General features: G+C 36.8%; 1 protein-coding gene across 1 annotated transcript in view; it reads right to left on the bottom strand.

The window, feature by feature from the left end:
- Nucleotides 1-18,435, bottom strand: part of LOC141902145 (voltage-dependent calcium channel subunit alpha-2/delta-3-like) — a 167,175-nt gene that overhangs the window by 71,494 nt on the left and 77,246 nt on the right. The window contains exons 3-4 of the mRNA XM_074789785.1: nucleotides 13,388-13,510; nucleotides 9,160-9,240 (exon numbers count right to left, since the gene is read on the bottom strand). Coding sequence (XP_074645886.1) covers nucleotides 9,160-9,240; nucleotides 13,388-13,510 — 204 coding nt within the window. The remainder of the gene's footprint in view (nucleotides 1-9,159; nucleotides 9,241-13,387; nucleotides 13,511-18,435) is intronic.

Raw genomic sequence — 18,435 nt, 5'->3', positions numbered from 1 at the left:
GGAAACAACATATTTCAAGATTACTGGACATTAGAAAATGATCGCGCAATTAGATAGAATATAGATCATTTGCTTGTTGTAATCTGAAATATCAAATCAAACAATTATATGAATAGTTTATGAGAAGCTTTTGACAAGCTAATTTTCTGCAAATTATAATATCAAATCAACAATGAAATGAATAGTTCACGAAGATTTGACACACTAGGTTCTTATAATTAATCGAACAAAAAGTTTGGTTGAAAGCATTAGATTCAAAATCTTGTTTTTGTTGTTATTATTTTGAATATGAATATACAAATATAGTACATATATCTTTCTGGCATTTTTACCTCTGGCATTATAACACCCCTGGCATTTTTACCTCTGGCATTTTCACTTCTGGCATTATTACCTATTGCATTTTACCTCTGGTATTATAACCTTGTACAGAATTAAGTCTGTTCTACTTCTACTTGTACATTCTACAAAATTGGTTTATCTAATAAGACAATTATATTGGATACAAAATATATGGTCTACATTATGGTAACCAAAATTGTATGGTCACTTAAGGAGCCTTTTTATGTCAAAATCACGTCTTCTATGGCTTAAGGTAGCCTAATTGGATCGCATGACCTTGCAAAGTGGCTCAAAAATTCAAGTAAATGGTAGACCATTACCAACAAGTGCATTATTCCTTTAGGCTCTTATGCCTGACAAAGAGCTTTCTCGATTAAAAGTGATGAAAACATCAAAATTGAATCATTGACCTGGCGTGGGTAAAGATAAGTTGTCAAAGGGTCAAGATTCTAAACCTGTTAGCATGGAGTGCAACTGTGCTGGTTATCAGTGAATTGAAGCTACTTACTATCAGAGCTGCCAACCTGGATTTTATCTTTTGCTGAGCAATGTCCAAGTTAATCAGTATTTTCAAAAATGTTCCAGTAGGTGTAAATTTTCAAACCAGAAGACATTTTAAAAATCAGTATTGAAATCTGTATTAGGGTAAGCCATGTCAAACTAAATTTTTGTTTCACAACTTCTGACACTATACTATTGCGCCATCTTCATCTTAGTGAAGATGGGACACTAGTACAGTGTCATATTGAGAGCATAATTTGAGTTGACAAGTATGATTCTGAAAGATTAGGAAAAACGATGCAATTTGCCATGGAAATTGATTTAGTTTATCTGTAACTTATCAAATTTTTTCAGTATTCTTAGATGAATAAAAATCCGTAACAATTTTCTAAAATCAGAATGCCGTATTTTCACATAAAGGTTATGGACAAATCGCAATGATTGGTAGCTCTGTATAATCATCGCCAAGTGATTGTGATAGACTTTGGTAGTCTTCATAGTGAAACTGAGCTTTACAAGGAAAGACAGAAGTCACAGCTTACCACGCATGAAAGCTTAGCAATTTGAATAAAATAAAAAACTTCATATAATTATTTATATTCAGTACAACTAAAATCGACATTCAGGGAGCTGCAATTAAAAAAGTGAGCACTCAAATTGCTGTACATTTGCCTGTATAGCGTTATAGATTTGATTGTGTGAAGTCATATTCTTATAGCTGAACACAACGGAAGTTGGTGGAAGTTGGTAAGAATAATGTTCTCAGTGCGGAGACTTTCAGCAGTATATTTATAGACGGTTTCTAAGCAAACAGGAAATCTATAAAATGATGAAAGTGGTTTTTTGTTTGTTCACATTCGGCATCAGTAATAATGCAACATTATCAATAACTTCTACGACAGATGGAAAGAGGAAAGAGAAAGCAGAGTGGAGCGAACATAAGAATGGGAAACTAACTAAGAGAAGCTGGAACAGCTAGGGAAAAACAGACCAAGAGGGTAGGGGAGGGAAAGGAGGGAAGAGACAGGGGATGGGAGGGGAGGGGAGGGACAGACAGAGAGACAGATGGAGAGAGAGACAGAGAGAGTGACAGCGATAGAGAGAAGAGGGTGAGATATGGTAACGTAGGAGGTTGACTGAAAAACACCATCTACTTATAACAATGAAAGGAGTGTTTAGATGAACAGGAAGGTGTTCATCATAGCAGGAAACACTAGGGAACAATAGCTAATGCATACAGCGAGAAAATGGACCGTGTTCTATCGAAAAAACAATGTGATAGATAGACTGAATTGGGCACATGAGAGACGGGAAGTGGACCAAAGTGACAATAAAACCACTAGGGAATCAAAAACTAAGGATCACTGTAGCGGCGGGAAAGATAACATTAGACACGTTGTCAGTAAATAACAGCCGCAGATAAAATGTCATCGGAACAAAGTAAGACACATCAACGATGACCTTTTCAGTAGTTACTGAACGCATTATAGTCGCAGCGATTGCAGCCATTTTCCTAATTGATGACTGTGAGAAGACATAATACTGGCTATATACAACATGGAGCTCTTCCCAATCTGCTTTTAGAAGGTAGATTCTAACCCTATCATAGTTACACCTAACTGGCTATTCAAGATTAAGGTTACTTATACATGTATTTGGAAATGAAAATTAAGGCCGGAGCTGCCAGGTTCACAGTTTATAGTAACTTCAATTTCTTCAATTTGCTCTTCATCTGGCTCAAGTGAAATTCATGAAAACTATACCAAACAGCAGAGTTGAAAGTGAAATATATATTGACGCTTCTAAAATCATAGATCTGCCCATGTTACATCTTTTTGCAGCTCACATATATACATTAGGAGAGCCTAAAATCCAGATCAAAGTTGAATGAAAATGATTTAATCTTTCACAAACGTGTGACACACCATATATATCACCCTATCTGGTGAGATAGGCTTATGCCGCAGTTCCCCATTTGTGTGCATTAATCATTATCACTGAATGAATTTACACATAAATTTCAGTGAACGCAAAGCTCTTATTGATCCGAGCGACACTGTTTTGAAAGTATTAGGAAGTGAAATGAAATGCAATCTTTTATCTATTTTTATTTCCTCAATTTTTCTTTCATTTCATTTTGAGCAAAGTCATCGCTTTTTATGAAAATTAGGAAAGATAGTGGGGAACTGCAATACCAGCTAGCCTACCAGATGGCAAGACAAGCATTCATCCTGGATCTTTAGACTCCAGAATGCATACATTACCACATGACCCATCAAATATAGTTCATCAAGTTCATTTTATTACTCAGTGATTGGTTAAGTTTTCATTAACAATTGATTTATTGAGAAAAGTCCCATTTGATCTTTTTTTTTTAATTTGGAAGGGATTAACTGACTTAGGGACTTGAGCCAATCTGGTGGATCTATAACCCTTCAAGTGTGTTTACACAGCAGTGCAGCGTATAAATTGTTGATGAAATTCACTAGTACGCCACATCATGGTGTACAAATAAGTTAAGTTATTAAAAGTTATTACATCTATTAAAAGATGGCAGCACCTATCAAACATGCTGAAATATACCAACAGTGTAGACGCATCTGAATAACAGCGGTATACCCATTATGCAAGGTACTGGGGGAGGAATACGTCTTAAATTCTTAACTTATCGTGACTTAAATTCTTAACATTTCTTGTAACTTGTCAACTGCAAAAAAGTTTGAATTGTTAATTTGTTTATGGGTACTTGTTTGTTCCCTCTTTTCAGTGTTGTTGTATTGTTTGTACCTGTAACTTTATTGACATATATAGCCTATTTGTTCTTGAAACTAGGAGTATCAATAAATAATGAATTGGTCAAATTTGTAAGTCAAGGTCGCTGGGACAGATAATTATTTTTGTTAAATGTATTGCAGGTACATTACTACATACCACACTGAAAATGTGTGCCAAGTTTCATCAAAATACGTAACGTAAGAATAGTTATCCATGCAAATATCACTACATACGAAGATGCCAAAATGGCTGCCAGTTAGCCTGTAAGGTCTTAGCCATCATACCTACTAAGTTTCTGGTAATTCCATCTCATTTATACAGTGTCTTACTGCACAAACAAAGATATTTGAGCAGTCTGCATGCTGGCCATTGTAAAAAAAAGAGGTAAACTTGATTCTACTGGAGCCTACCCATTATGCAGCGTTCAATGACAATCCCGTATCCCCACAAGTCGGGAAGTCGACACTAGACACCATTTTCATACTTGTCAGAATTGGACATTAAAGTGTTCATATCATAACCATGAACGACAGGTTTTCACTAGATCATAAAATCATCGAAGGTTAGGAATTGACACCTGGACATTGTTACACGAGATTCACCAGAGTTCCTCCGAGTAATTAAAGGATACCCTGGCAATAATTTTCATCATTCGGTGCAAGATAAAATAATCAATTGGTATCTTATAATTGTTATCATCGATTAAGATTAAGAGACGTTAAGAAAATTTATCATTTGGCAGAAAGTCGACATTGGTGAAAATTATGGTCGACAAAATTGCTATTGTCTGAAGTCGAATAGGTGTCTATATCTGACCGAAGGTAGAGAATTGTCATTGACTGCTGCATTACACCAACCAAGTGTCAAGAAAATTGCACATCATGAGAGGAAGAGCGAACTGATCCCGCTGTATAAAAACAAGAACTCCACCCCATCCTGCCGGGGCGAGACAAGAGATTAAGATTGGCTTATCATTTCTTCTCGCTTAACATTTTTCATTGCTTCTCGCTTAACATTTTTTTTTTTTAACCACCATGCTGGAAAAAATCGATACCTTTTTTTCTTTATTTTTTGCCAAAGAAAACGTGTCGAATGAGTCGCTCATTATGAGATCTTAATTGGTATTCATCGACCATAGGATGAAGAATTTTTTTTCTATCAGGAATCAAAGCCAGTGAAACGAAATACGAAGGAGAATCAATAGTAAGAAGCATGTGAATGGCTAGGCCACAAACAGAGACGCATACACAACAGAGAGTGAAAGAATATGTATTGATTACCATTACTGATACAAATAGATCAATAATTACACTGTCAGCCACTTTGAAACCATTTACACTCATGTTTCAACAGAGACAATTGAAAATGGATTCACACCAGTTCTAGAGTCACAGTTATATGCTCAATTTTATTCTAGAGATACATTTCAACACTGGCACGTATGAATATGGAACCCAGTTTGACTCCACATCCAGTTACATAGTATTGTTATTTATCTCTAGAAAGACCAGCTCCACAGTTGTAGGTTTCAATATTTGGCTATGGGTCTATTTCTAGAGCATTAAATGCACTCAAGAGTCAAGCACAACAATTTTGAGGTGAGTTGTGTGCATGAACAAAAAAGTTCTTGATTTCTCTCTAGTTAAAGAGAAATAGAATATGTTCTATTTCTCTCGAATCAGTAAAGAAATCGAGAGAAATCTAGGCAATTAACCTGCAGTATATTCGCACGCTTCTTTCTTTCTGATAAGAGAGGGCATATATTTCTGCTATAATAAAACAATAAACCTCTAATAGGATCTCATCAAATCGAATTTTAGTGACTCTCAACACAGGGGCTTGTAAACTGGCTTGGATTTTATTTCCGGGTTGTTGACAATCTCTTGAGAATGGTGCTAAATTTGAAATGCAAATAAATTCAAAATATCATGGAAATACCTTATGTTTATTTATTTATCCAACATTAAGTTCTGATAAACAATTGGTCCTTAAGGATCATTATCAGGCGGTCGCGATGCTGTGCTATATAAAAATAATTGGGGATGAAACGACTTCACTTTTGCCGCGACCGTATTGATGCGGCGGAAACCACTACGCATGCGCGGCAACTTTCCGAAGTCTATGATCAGTTCAGGTTTAATTGATTTATCTCAAAAACCTATGTCTAGCCAAGACAATCACACTTCCAAGGAAAGTATCAATTTTTGAATTGATGTAGAAAAGCTATAATATGTACTTTGACGTTATATTTGTCAAAATACAGTTCCAGCTCGATGACCATACCTATAATTTCCACATTACAATCGTGTTTTCATAAGTAGCACACACAGCGACTGGAGCTGGCAGAAACAAATACCTCAGATAAATCTTTTCCCTTGGTCTTATCGATTTGAATGCAGAATAGAATTGAATTTTCTGAAATTTGCTCGATAAAACATAATTGAATTGGATTTTATGTTTAATTTGTGCAATAAAGTAAAATTGAATTGGATTTGATATTTTTGCAAAATAAGATTTGATTGAATTTGCAATTCGTGCACATGGATAATTAGCATATAAAGGTCATCCATCCGATTTGAGAAAAGCTTTTTTCCCGGACTTTGCATAAATGTCAATGATATTTTCTGTAGTGCAAATGAAAATATCCCTTCCAAAAACCAAGTCAACTAAAGATTTCACAGAAACCGATCTTGAAATGCAATTTTAGATCTTAAAATAAAACCCGGAAGTAAAACGGTAGACGATACTGCAGGTTCACGTGAACACCTGCTGATCTCTGCAGCTAAGCCAATCACAGAGGAGTCTTTGCTTTCTGATTGGCTTTTCAAAACAGATATTTTTGCGTTTAGATTTTTGCGAAAAAGCCCATATATTTCAACGAGGCCCTTTTTTAAAATTCAGCTTCATAGGGGTTGGAGAATGTTGGATAATGCTCGAATGAATGATTTGTATGAATATATGTTCAGTTGCACAGTCAAAGAGCCTTTGCTCTGGAAACAATGTAATTTAGATTCGCTCCATTTGTATAGTAATAGGCTCAGCCTACCGCTGTCCTAGCAAAGTATTTCCGTGATATTTTGAATTTATTTGCATTTCAAATTTAGCACCATTCTGGCGAGATTATCAACAAACCGGAAATAAAATTCGAGCCAGTTTACAAGCAACTGTGCTCTCAAATAGTTGGTATATGAGACTGGAGATATATGAGCCATGGTGGAGTTGTCTTATCTTTTTCGTGATGTTCTTTTTTTATTGCTATTTCAATTATGCGTTCTTGTTCATCTACGTCCGGGTAAATGATCTGCTGTATCTCAGTCTGATCGAGTTGTGTAAATTATGTTGTATGTGTGTGAACAAGAATTTTGACAAAACCGTGTTTATTTTTGTAACTGGACCAAAAGTTGAGCGATCAAAAAGTTGAAAAGTTGTCTCAACTTCCCTTCAAAAAGTTGTTTGTGTAAACCTATCATAAAAGATAACATGTATCCAGCTGGTGCGTTTATGTTATTCAGGACAGTTTCAGTACCATTGCCCCAATGAACTATAGGTTCAGCACTGAAGTTTAAATTAACTACAATTTATTAATTGACAGCAACAATTCTGGCTTAGGTTATAGAAGTCACCTACTTTTATTCTACATAAGATTAGTCAACTTTTTCTTTAACCCCTCTGAGGGATGAGCTGAACTATTCTGAACCAGAAAAAGAAGCACGCTATTTCCGAGAACTGACAGCGCAGCCAGTCTGCTCATACAAAAATATGATTAAGGCAATTTCGACCATCTTAAGACATGGGCATACGATACACTTCTCGGCAGCGCTATAAAAATTTATCATTGATTCTCACAAATCTTACTAATATAAAGGGTGACCATCAATATAAAATACATTTGCCTCACAACCAATTATCATACACAGCGAAAGGCTGAAGCGTGAAGCATTTTCATGAACCAGTTCCATAATGTCTTAGCTTGAAGTTAAAACTTTTCGTTTCACAAGATAAACAATCTCTTTAGTCGAGTTACACTGAATTATTGAGGAAATGAAATTGATTTTAAGAATTCAGCCCTTTTAAACCCAGAGCCAGGTGTCACAAAAAAAGCTTTATCTTAAAATGGTTAGTGTTACTGGAGTCTTACCAACGAAGTTACCAATAGCCAGCAATAGCAACTTACCCAAATTCTTGTTCAACTATCATTTGAAATTCGATAAAGGCCATACATAAATTTATAGCTGATATATATAGCGGATCAATCTATATTCATGATGAAATTTAGAAACAATTTTCAGTGAAGTTGTCATAAACACTGTTTTTTGAGCGGGTCGTTATATCCTTAGGCAGTTGATGATTTTATGATGTTGAAAATGATACATCTTGCCAGCAGTGTGGAGCTGTTTGTAAGGATCAAATTATCATGCCGAGAATATACGACATATGAAACGGTGACATCTGAAAACGTCGCCCACATTTCCAGTAAATTATACAGAATTAAGTGATGAATTTTCTCTGAAATGTAAAACTTCGAAGACTGAAGGAGATACAAGCTTTCATATGCGAAAGTTCACGTTAGTGCCTGCTTGTCCGTGTGATCTTGGTGTGATCTTGGATCAGTTTCACTAATTTTGATGTTTTGTGCGCATAATGTTTTAGATGTTTTCTACGGACACTTGAAATCTATATCGAAACATTACGCAGTACATGACGTATTGTACGTACATTTTGTAAATCATGAAATGTGTTCGTGAAGGAGCTTCCTGACGGCAGGAGAAGAGTCTGCAAGATGTAAAAGGCCTTAGAAATTTTGTGTTTTGTTAGCCTTTATAGGCAGGTTTTATAGGCAATCTGTGTCAAACTGACCCACAGTTCACATTTGGCCCATGCCTTAGAGAGCATGTTCACACGTAAATCACTCAATCATCACCAAAATGCTATCATCATTGATGAAATGAGTTACTTTCAAGCCAGTTGGCATTCACACAGTTATTTGATCTATGCGAAAATTTGGCACGGACTTGCTCCTGGGACCAGGGTAAAAAACGCTATAACATGTTATCACATTAACACATTTGTACCTCCTTCTTAAAAATTCTACTTCAGCTTGTTATTTATCAGGTAAGTCTGGAGAACTAATTGGAACCAACCGGACCCAAAAACAAACAAAATTTTGTGCGAAAATTTTGATATTTTCATCCCGATTACATCAATTGAAATCAACCGTCAGGATAAGAGCATTCAACTTGTCCAACGAATAACCATCTCAAAATGTTTTGTACATTGTAGAAAAATATACTTCATCGCATTGAAAAATACAATTCGCATTCTCTTTAGATTTGGGCGAATAATAAAAACAAAGATTTTTACAGCTTAGAGAGCGAGAAACCGCTGAAAACCGAGAAATTCACTCCTATGGTTCAGTCACCTGAGCCAGTTTCAGTTCCACTGATATGTCGTCATCGATTTGATCTCATTTTGGCATTTGTTTTAGACAAATTAAAGATGATGGCAAAGTGCTGAAAGTAAAACAAGTGTTATGATACAAACCTTCTCTTTTAACTCAGGATTTTCGGTGAAATTTGTATTTTCATATGCTTTATGTAGTTTTTCTGCTTCAGTAACGATTCTCTGAAATGGATTTAAAGAATTCTATTTTACTAACTCAACTTTAAACTAGGGATCACGGGATGCCGTGCCCACTTTGGAAGTGGTAGAAAATGCTCAACAATCTGATTATTTGAATATTCAATGCAGCCTCCTCAACCATGAAACTGCAAAATCATGGAATACATCCTGGGATACAACTATGCAATCACAAAATATGCATAAGAGCCGATATGAAAGAACATAAATCTTATTTTAAGCTAAGCGTACATCGACAAAGTTGTGCCATGTGTTGTTGATTATGGAGCGCTCATATCAACAGATATGACAGCAACTGAGTACAACTAGTTGCTTAAAAGTAGAACATAGGCAACTGGCTGGAACTGGAGATAGATGGACGCTAACCAGGCGTAAGCTCGCTCACATCGACAAATTCGAGCAACTGATTTGTATCCAGCCAGTTCCTCTCATGTGCCGGAAATTGCCCGGCAACTAGTTGTCTCCAATCGCAATGTCGATGTACGCTAAGTTTTAGAATTCAATACCACCTGGTGATTCCGATTGGTAGAGTAGATACATCTAGGGTTGACAAAAATACAAATCAAATATAAAATCAAAGCATATTGAAACTTTGCGATATATGTTAATATCTTAATTCTGTCTACGGAAGGATAGCCGATGGACGATGGACGAAGATAGTACCCAATAGCCCTCAGGAGCCTTTGAGTGAGGTAAAAATCAACTATAATTGGTCATAATATAATTGAAATTATTCTAAGCAATATTTACACGCATTTGTGATTTACTTGTTACTCTATAATCAACAGCCGCAATCACATGGGAAAAATCCTTGACCTTGTCAAACTGGCCCCGTGCAGACCCTGCTTAATAAGAGAGCGCATTCACATGTCAATCACTCCTTACTTAAAATGATATCAGACGATTATTTCCACAACCAGTAAGCATTCATACGGAATAACTTAACAAATGCTAAAATTTTGCATAAACTGGTACCAATATTTTTTTTTGGCCATCACCAGTGCGAATGGTTTGGCCGAGCCAAATTTGGCCAGGGTAAAAAAAATGCTCATGTGACCACAGTTCTAATGATATTATCTGAGAAAAGAGGTTAGAATTGTAGAGTATGCTAAATCAATCACATATGCACGATTTCATACCCAAATATGCATTTGTTTTATGAACATCGAACTGAAACTGTAAAAACTAGACTTATGCCTTGTGGCCTGAAATATATGTGCAACACATGTTCACGATATTCAAATTTCAAATACTGCCATCAGTGACATCATTATCATCATATTCATATATCAGTTCAAAACTTTGCCAGGGAACGTATCATTCTACTGGCTACATCTCTCAAACACATCTCGATTGAAAAAAAACCAATAGGGGTGGATATCTGACCTGCCCCAATCCTAATACCAAGTTTCATGAAAATCAATGAAGAATTGTAGGTTGCATCGTTCTAACAAGAAAATTCAAGATGGCCACCCAGGCGGCAATATTTCAAGGCCGATGACCTTCATTTTCAATAGTGGCATACATCTATAGCATCTTGTTGTTTTGTTTAGAAATGTAATTGTTAGTCGTGTTTGTAAAGTAATTAGTCATATGTTCTTTCTGTCTTTGTTTATGGCATGTTGTTGCTCAAATTGTCTACTCACTGTCTGTCACCTTTGTTTTTCATACCTAAGTCTTTGTTACTATGCAGGATTATATATATATATATATATATATAGATATAAGAGTCAGTTGAAACAGAAGGAGGGACACAACGCACACTTTTGGTTGGCAGTTTGTACTGAGCAGTTGCCGACCAAGCATTTGAATAAAAGATATTTTATCAAGATGGAATTGATGACTTTGGATTTATTTTGACGAGCTAGTTCCCGAGTGCACTGAAAAATCCTAGTTGTTACACATCTCACCTCATTAACAGAATTCTATGAAAATACATCAAGAATTATAGACTGAATTGGACAAACTTGAAATTCAAGATGGCTGCCTTGGCAGCATCTTGAATTTCAAGAATTCAATCTTGAATGAAGCATCCAGGAAAACAAATATGGCCGCCAGTCGGCCATCTTCGAACCAACCACAAAATAAAATGTAGGGTGCACAAATAAAAACAAACATATGTTCAAAGTTAAAAGAAAAGAAACCAGTAGTTGAGTTCTCCGCACAGGATTGTGTTCACACACAGATGATAGATGATGGATGAGCTGGCTACTGTATACCCCCTACACTCCATTGCTGGGGGTATAAAAAGTTGTGACAAACGGAATGGCAGATAGGAAAGTCATTTAGGCCCCACATCTTTTTCATAGCTCATCCCACATCTATGGTTTTGCCTATGCTGCAGCTATGGGGGAAGGAAGAATGGGTAAGACAAGAATTATATTCACATCAAAGGCCTGCAAGTCACTTTGATATATAGTACTAACAAGTGTGTAATCACAAGTTCAATGATTATACCATTCATTTTCATGTAACATTGTTCAACAATTAATCAAGATAATTTGATCATTTTACAGTCGGTACGCACAAGTATTCAGTAGTTCAAATAATAGTCTAGACCAAGCTGAATGATGAACATAGATCTATGTTACTCAATCTCAGGTCGATCAATCTAAATCATTTATTCTATAGATTCCTTTCTCTACAGAGTGTTACATGAGGTTTGTTAGGATCCATCCAAAAATACCATTGCCAGATGAGATTAGAGATGTTTTCGGTAATTAGGGATACTGAATGTCTAGTCATGGCCCCAGTCACAAGTCATGTTTTGATTTAACTCACTTAGGCCTATAGGCCCATTTCCAATTTACTATATAACTCTTAACCTGGTTTGTGTGGATGTGTGGATGTGTCCTGGTGGTGCGAATGCAGAGACAGTGGTGGTCGATTATGGCGTTGTGTTACCACAAAATGGGTATGGGAGTTTTTGTAATCAATTAAAACAATGCTTTTCGTCAACATGATTTCTAGCTTTCTAAATACATAACCTCTTGCCACCCCAATCCGTAATTATCTTATCCCTAAAATTCTAACTCAATTAACCTATGAACCCTGCCAACATCAAAAGATGCCAACATCCACCATGCCTATTACTCAAGCCACCCAAATTCGCCCCGACTCTATCTGCAACACAAAACGGTTACAGTAGGATTTGAACCCATAAGGATAAACTTGATATCCAAACAGGGATGAATGCGGCCATATATATTCTTCTAAGATTTTAGAGTTAAAAGTCATGTCAACAAACAAAACACGGGAACAAGTTTTTCATTAGCTATATGTTGACAAGGACGAGCTGAAAAACTAAGATTTTAGCCACAGACCATATGCCACATTATGAAATACCTTATCAGGTAGGGCAGGATGGATTTCGGGGGCAAATGGTCACGATTCTGTTGGCCCACCATATCAAATCTTATGTCATAAAAGTCCTGCGTGGTCAATAGTAGGTAACGCTTTTAATAATAGAACATCAACTGGAAATGAGCTATGTTCATCCCCTGAATTGTCTGAGGAATAAGAGACACTGGGTCGTGAAATTCCCAGGTGCTAATGGGCTTATCTTTTTAATTTCTAAACTTTCAAAGCTAATTTTTTTCTAATCCCAAATTATATGAAGTGGGCTTTTATATATCATATTACCTGGTATTCCCAAAAAATCATGGAACTATGCTGCACAGGTAATGCGCAGGCACAGCAAAATGACCAATTAGAAAAAAATGCTCCTTCCACCATCAACTGCTCCGCAACTGCACCCACAACATGGAAACAGCTTTAAGGAAGTACTGTTGGACCTCATTACAAGGAACTTCAGGGGACCAAAAAGTATATTCGTTATAATCGATAGTTTGTTATATCCAGTATGAAATCATCAAAATTGTCCTATTTGTGATGACATTCTAAGTTTGTAATAACCCATAAATTGTTAATTCGAGGTCGTTCAAAAGAGGTTCATTCATCAGCATTGTTACATTTTGGATCTTTGTAATTCATCATTTTGGGTAATGGGTATCAGCTAGACTACAGCCTTGCCAATTGTCCTTTCCCCTTTTATCATCTAAACTACTGTATGAATTTATGAAAAAAATGTTACTGAAAAAGGAGATGCATATCATTATTATACAATACTAACCCTTATGGCTTGGACTTTCTTATCCAAGTCTTTATTCAACTCCTTTTCAGCAGTATCCACTAACACAGTGCCATCTATTCTGTTGACTTTTAACTCATTCCGATCTTTTAAATCTTGTAAGTGCTGAAATGATATAAGAAAGTTGCCATGATTTATCAATATCTCCCAACATTCTGAAACCCAGCCAGAACCCGAAGGTATGCCAGGCTATTTTAATTGCTTTTTAGAAAATAATGGTACAGTTTATTAGCTGGAGCCTGAATGGTTCTCACAGAAGCAAGCTTGAATGTCATCATGTCCGGCATAATTGAATCATATAATCAGAAAGGTTTCTAAAAAAAGTTTAACCCTTTCAGTGCGTCTACACCGCAGTGCAGTGTATGAATCGGTGATGGATTTTGCTAGTACACTGCAGTGCGGGGTATTGATGTAAATAGTAATTAGTTTTTATCTCTATTGAAAGATGGCAGCACTTGTCAAACATAGTGTAATATTAGTAACTAAGGATATACCGCACCGCGGTGTAGGCTATACGCATTATAGTGGTATTCCCGTTATTCAACACACTAGGGTGGGATTTTTCAAAATTTTAAAATTATCTCCAGCATTATAGGGTATTGATTAGTCAGCACTGAAAGGGTAAATTAAATGAAATTATATAAGGACCAGATACCTTCAAGTGGGATATAGTAATAATAACAATAATAAAATGTTCTTGTTATGCGCTTTTCCGCGTACACAAAGCGCTACCTTCGTGAAATACTTCAAAAACAGATGTGTCTTCATAGAGTTGGGAAATAATGAAAACAATGACATGAATTAGTTAAATTCTTAAATCAGCTGCATTCTTAACTAGGGTCCAGGGATACCACTTGGGATGTGGCAATGAAATGCACAACAATCTGACAATTTCATTATTCAAAGAGCTTGAAACTCGAATACAGAATACGTCATGGGCTACAACTTTTCAATCAATTGAAGATACGAAATATTCAGGTGTACCAATGTAAATTGAATTAAATATCATGAAATTACAATCCTCAATGCCCCTGGTTGACATACACAGAAACCACTGTCATTGAAACTGATCACAATTATAGAAAACTTCATTATCTACAACTTGCTGAATGCAACGGCATCATACCTGATTCCATTGTGCTACCGAGGCCCCTATGCAATTTTACTATTCACTGCCCCCTGGTGAACTTTCAGAAACCACTGCCCTCAAAGCTTACAACAATCATCGAACATGTCATGAACTTTGCAATTAAGGCCCCAACGAATGGATGGACAAAAAGAAAACGGATTAGCCAACCTTTTCTTATCATTCACTTCATTCGTGATTAAAATGGAGAAGAGATCCAGCACAGATGAATTTGAAGGTCCACTGAAGATTGTGCTTCTGCAAGATCATCGTTTACATTACAAGTGAAATTTTCAGTTGCCACACTAACATTGTCAGGACCTCATTGAAAATGTGAACAACATTTTGATCCGTAAACGACACAGCAAATTAACAATATTTTGGATGAGTAAGCTTATGATTACATCCAGGCCCAGTTCGATGAACAGTTTAAGCTTATAAGTGGCTTTAACTGTTATATATTTATCACCCTTTGCTTGTCTTTTTTAATGAAAAATTACAATTTACCAATAATGAAAAAATAATATTTGGGCTTACATGAATATTCTTCATAAACGTTAAATATCCTATTGAGTTAAGAGCCCATTTCAAATTGGTATTTAGATAACGTTTTTATGTAGTCTTCTATGGCGGAATCCATTATCCAATGTCAGAATTGGTTTCAGAGAAACTAGCTAGCGCGGCAGTAGAAATCTACTTGAAATCTATTGATTTCCGATTTGTTCCGGGTTAATGCAGCGAATGGAAATGTTAAAAATACCGGTCAATGGAATAAGCAACACACTAACAAGGTGATTTTACGTTACAACTCTCGAGCGAGTTAAAATCAATTACATATTGTAGTTATAATCAGAACAAATTACTCCAAGCTTAAACCTTCAATGATTCTTGGAGAAAGACTTTATTCTCGTGCCAAAACTAGTTGATGACAACATAAGATCTGCTGAGAGAAAAGATAACAGATATTACAATGCAGCAATCGAGCAAATCAGCACCGCTTTTATGAAGTGATCGCTACCATATTGATTGGATCTAGGGCAATCAAATATATCGAGTAAAGTCATGAGAATGAAAAGCCTAGAGCACATAGCAAGAAAAACCTTCAAACAAGAAACAAATTTTGTTTTCATGTGTTTCAATGATTTGGTTCGATTACTTTTGCAAACGAGAAACACCATAATAAACTCACAGCCCACCGCTAGTGATGAGAAAAGTAGTAATTGTATGACATTATCAAAATGGTGGTGATCAGATCAGCTCATTGTCATTGATTGGTTATTGTATGCCATTTTGTAAAGCTATTCTGGATCACAAACAGCAATCAAAGTATTGTTGTTTGTTTTAAGAAACTAGCAGTGTTTCACAAAAGTGTCTCTTGTTTTGGACCACAATCAAGAAAAGAAACATGCAAGAAAAAACAAATGAAATTGTGCTCTGCGCACTGGGTTTAAAGCCAAATGCCCAATGAGACATACTGAAACATGCAACAAAATGATTGATGTTCTCATTTGTTTCACCCAAATCCTTGAATATTTGGCAGTTAATGTGCATGCACAGAAAACGAACAGAAGTGAGCAGCGAGCAGTCATGTATCACATCAGTATTCTCCATTGTAATAAAATTCTCAGGGGCGGTATGTACGCGAAAACGAGCGCCGAAGGTATGAGCACTTATTAGGATAGAGGGGGTCAATTTCCTATTTGTAGTTCCTCAGATCGATTTTCCCAGCATTTGGGATCATAATCAGCTAGTGTAGATGGCGTTGGGTGAGCGCTGAAGTGCTGCTCCTCAGCTCTGCCCAAAGTTACAATTTCAAGGCCTCTCCAGGGCCCTTGACTCGGATGGATGTGTTTATTTGTGTAGTGAATATTCCAATACTGTGCTGGCTGAAAGACTTTACTGTTCTCATCACTGGAGAGTGTTTAAACTTATTTGGACTTTTTGGATTTTCAACATTCAGATAATTCTACTACCACCAAATTGGATTACATAGCCTTGTGATAATGGACAATTTACGTTCGATCACGCGATTACTTGACTATAGTCGACTTAATATATCAAACCAACTGGAACATAAACTTCGTTCACTTAATATCTACAGACGCATGTCAACGAGATTGAAAGTCAGAGGTTTAGGCTCTAAACCTTTTCATGGGACATTACCTGGACATTCAGTGGATAGTAAACAAACTTTGAGTGGATTCAAACTGGGTGTCTTCAATGCTCAATCTGTCAGGAATAAACATGATCAGATCCGCCTTGCTGTGACTGAATATGACATTGAACATCTGTGTCTGACTGAAACCTGGTTATCTACATCTGACAAGGATGCCTTCTTTGCCAGATCACTTACACCCCCCGGATATAACTTTGTGAATTTCCCACGTTCTGGAAATACTGGATATGGCAGTGTGGGTCTCCTTCTCAAACAAGGACCCACCATTCAGAGAAAGGAACTCTGCCTACCAGGCAACTCATTCCAAGCCTGTAGTATCAAGCTGTCAGCTGGATCTAGAGTTCTCCACATTGTCAATTTCTATCGACCACCACCCTCGCTTAAGAACAAATTTACTGTTACTGGATTTATCGACGAAGTATCACCACTTATGATTGAACTCAGTTCTAGCCCAGGAGAACTTGTACTTGTTGGAGATCTGAACTTTCACTTTGACGTACCAAATTCACCTGATACCATTCAGTTTATGGAGTTGATCCAGTCCCTTGATCTCAAGCAACATGTAGATTTCCCTACACACAGGTCGGGTCATACATTGGATGCTGTCATCACAGCCCAGACCAGTAACATCGTTCAGGCTTTGTCTCAGTGTGATATGTTATCTGATCATCTTTTGTTTGTTTGCGACATTGCATTTCCAAGAGCTCCACCAACCAGAAAGGTTATTTTGACCAGGAATATGCGCGCCATAAATTCCTTATCTCTAGGTATGGACATTGCTTCATTAGCACCACCTGCTGAAGGCATAGGGTTGTCTGAAGTGTGCCACTACTATCACACAGCCCTTGAAAACATACTAGACATGCCCCGCTCAAGAAGAAGGTCATCAATGTTAAGCCTTCTTATCCATGGTTCAACGATGAACTGCGTCATGCTCGTTCCACTAAAAGGGCAGCCGAACGGAGGTGGAAGGATACTCGACTTACGATACATTTTCAAACGTTTCATAGCGCGCGCAACCACTACAACATACTTATTGCCAAGGCTAAGCGTGACAACCTGAACAATAGAATAACTGATGCTGGTTCAGACACAAAAGCCATGCAACGCGTGTTCAATGAAATTCTTGTAAAGGACCGTACTTGTAGACTGCCAACGCATACTGACGATAAGGCCAAACTAACTGATGAATTTTCCGACTTCTTCATTGGCAAAGTCAAAGACATTCAGAATCGTTTTGATCAAATGCGCCCAGCAAGAGATGATCCACTATCATCCTGCCACCTTAATACACTTGATGAAGCTTCCGCAAGTGAAGTACGCAAAATCATAGTTTCTTCACCATCAAAGTCATGTGGTTTGGACATCTTGCCTACATGGCTAATTAAATATCCGGATGTCATACCTTCAATTGTAACAGTGTTTACCTCTATAATCAACCGCTCACTGTCTGATGGCTCTGTTCCAAAGTCATTAAAACTGGCTCTGATTACACCCATTCTCAAAAAGCCAACATTGGATGCTGATGTCTTTAAAAACTATCGTCCAGTAAGAAATCTTACGTTTTTGTCTAAAGTTATTGAGCGAGTGGTGGCTGCTAGATTATCTAGATACATGGAGGTGAACAACTTGCACGACCCCCTACAGTCAGCCTATAAGTGTAATTATAGCACCAAAACTGCAATACTCAGGGTTCAGAATGATCTCAGGTGTATGGTGGACAGTCAT

Source organism: Tubulanus polymorphus, chromosome 3 (assembly GCF_964204645.1).
Source record: "Tubulanus polymorphus chromosome 3, tnTubPoly1.2, whole genome shotgun sequence".
Lineage (NCBI taxonomy): Eukaryota > Metazoa > Nemertea > Palaeonemertea > Tubulaniformes > Tubulanidae > Tubulanus > Tubulanus polymorphus.
This window is presented reverse-complemented; position numbering and strand designations above follow the sequence as displayed.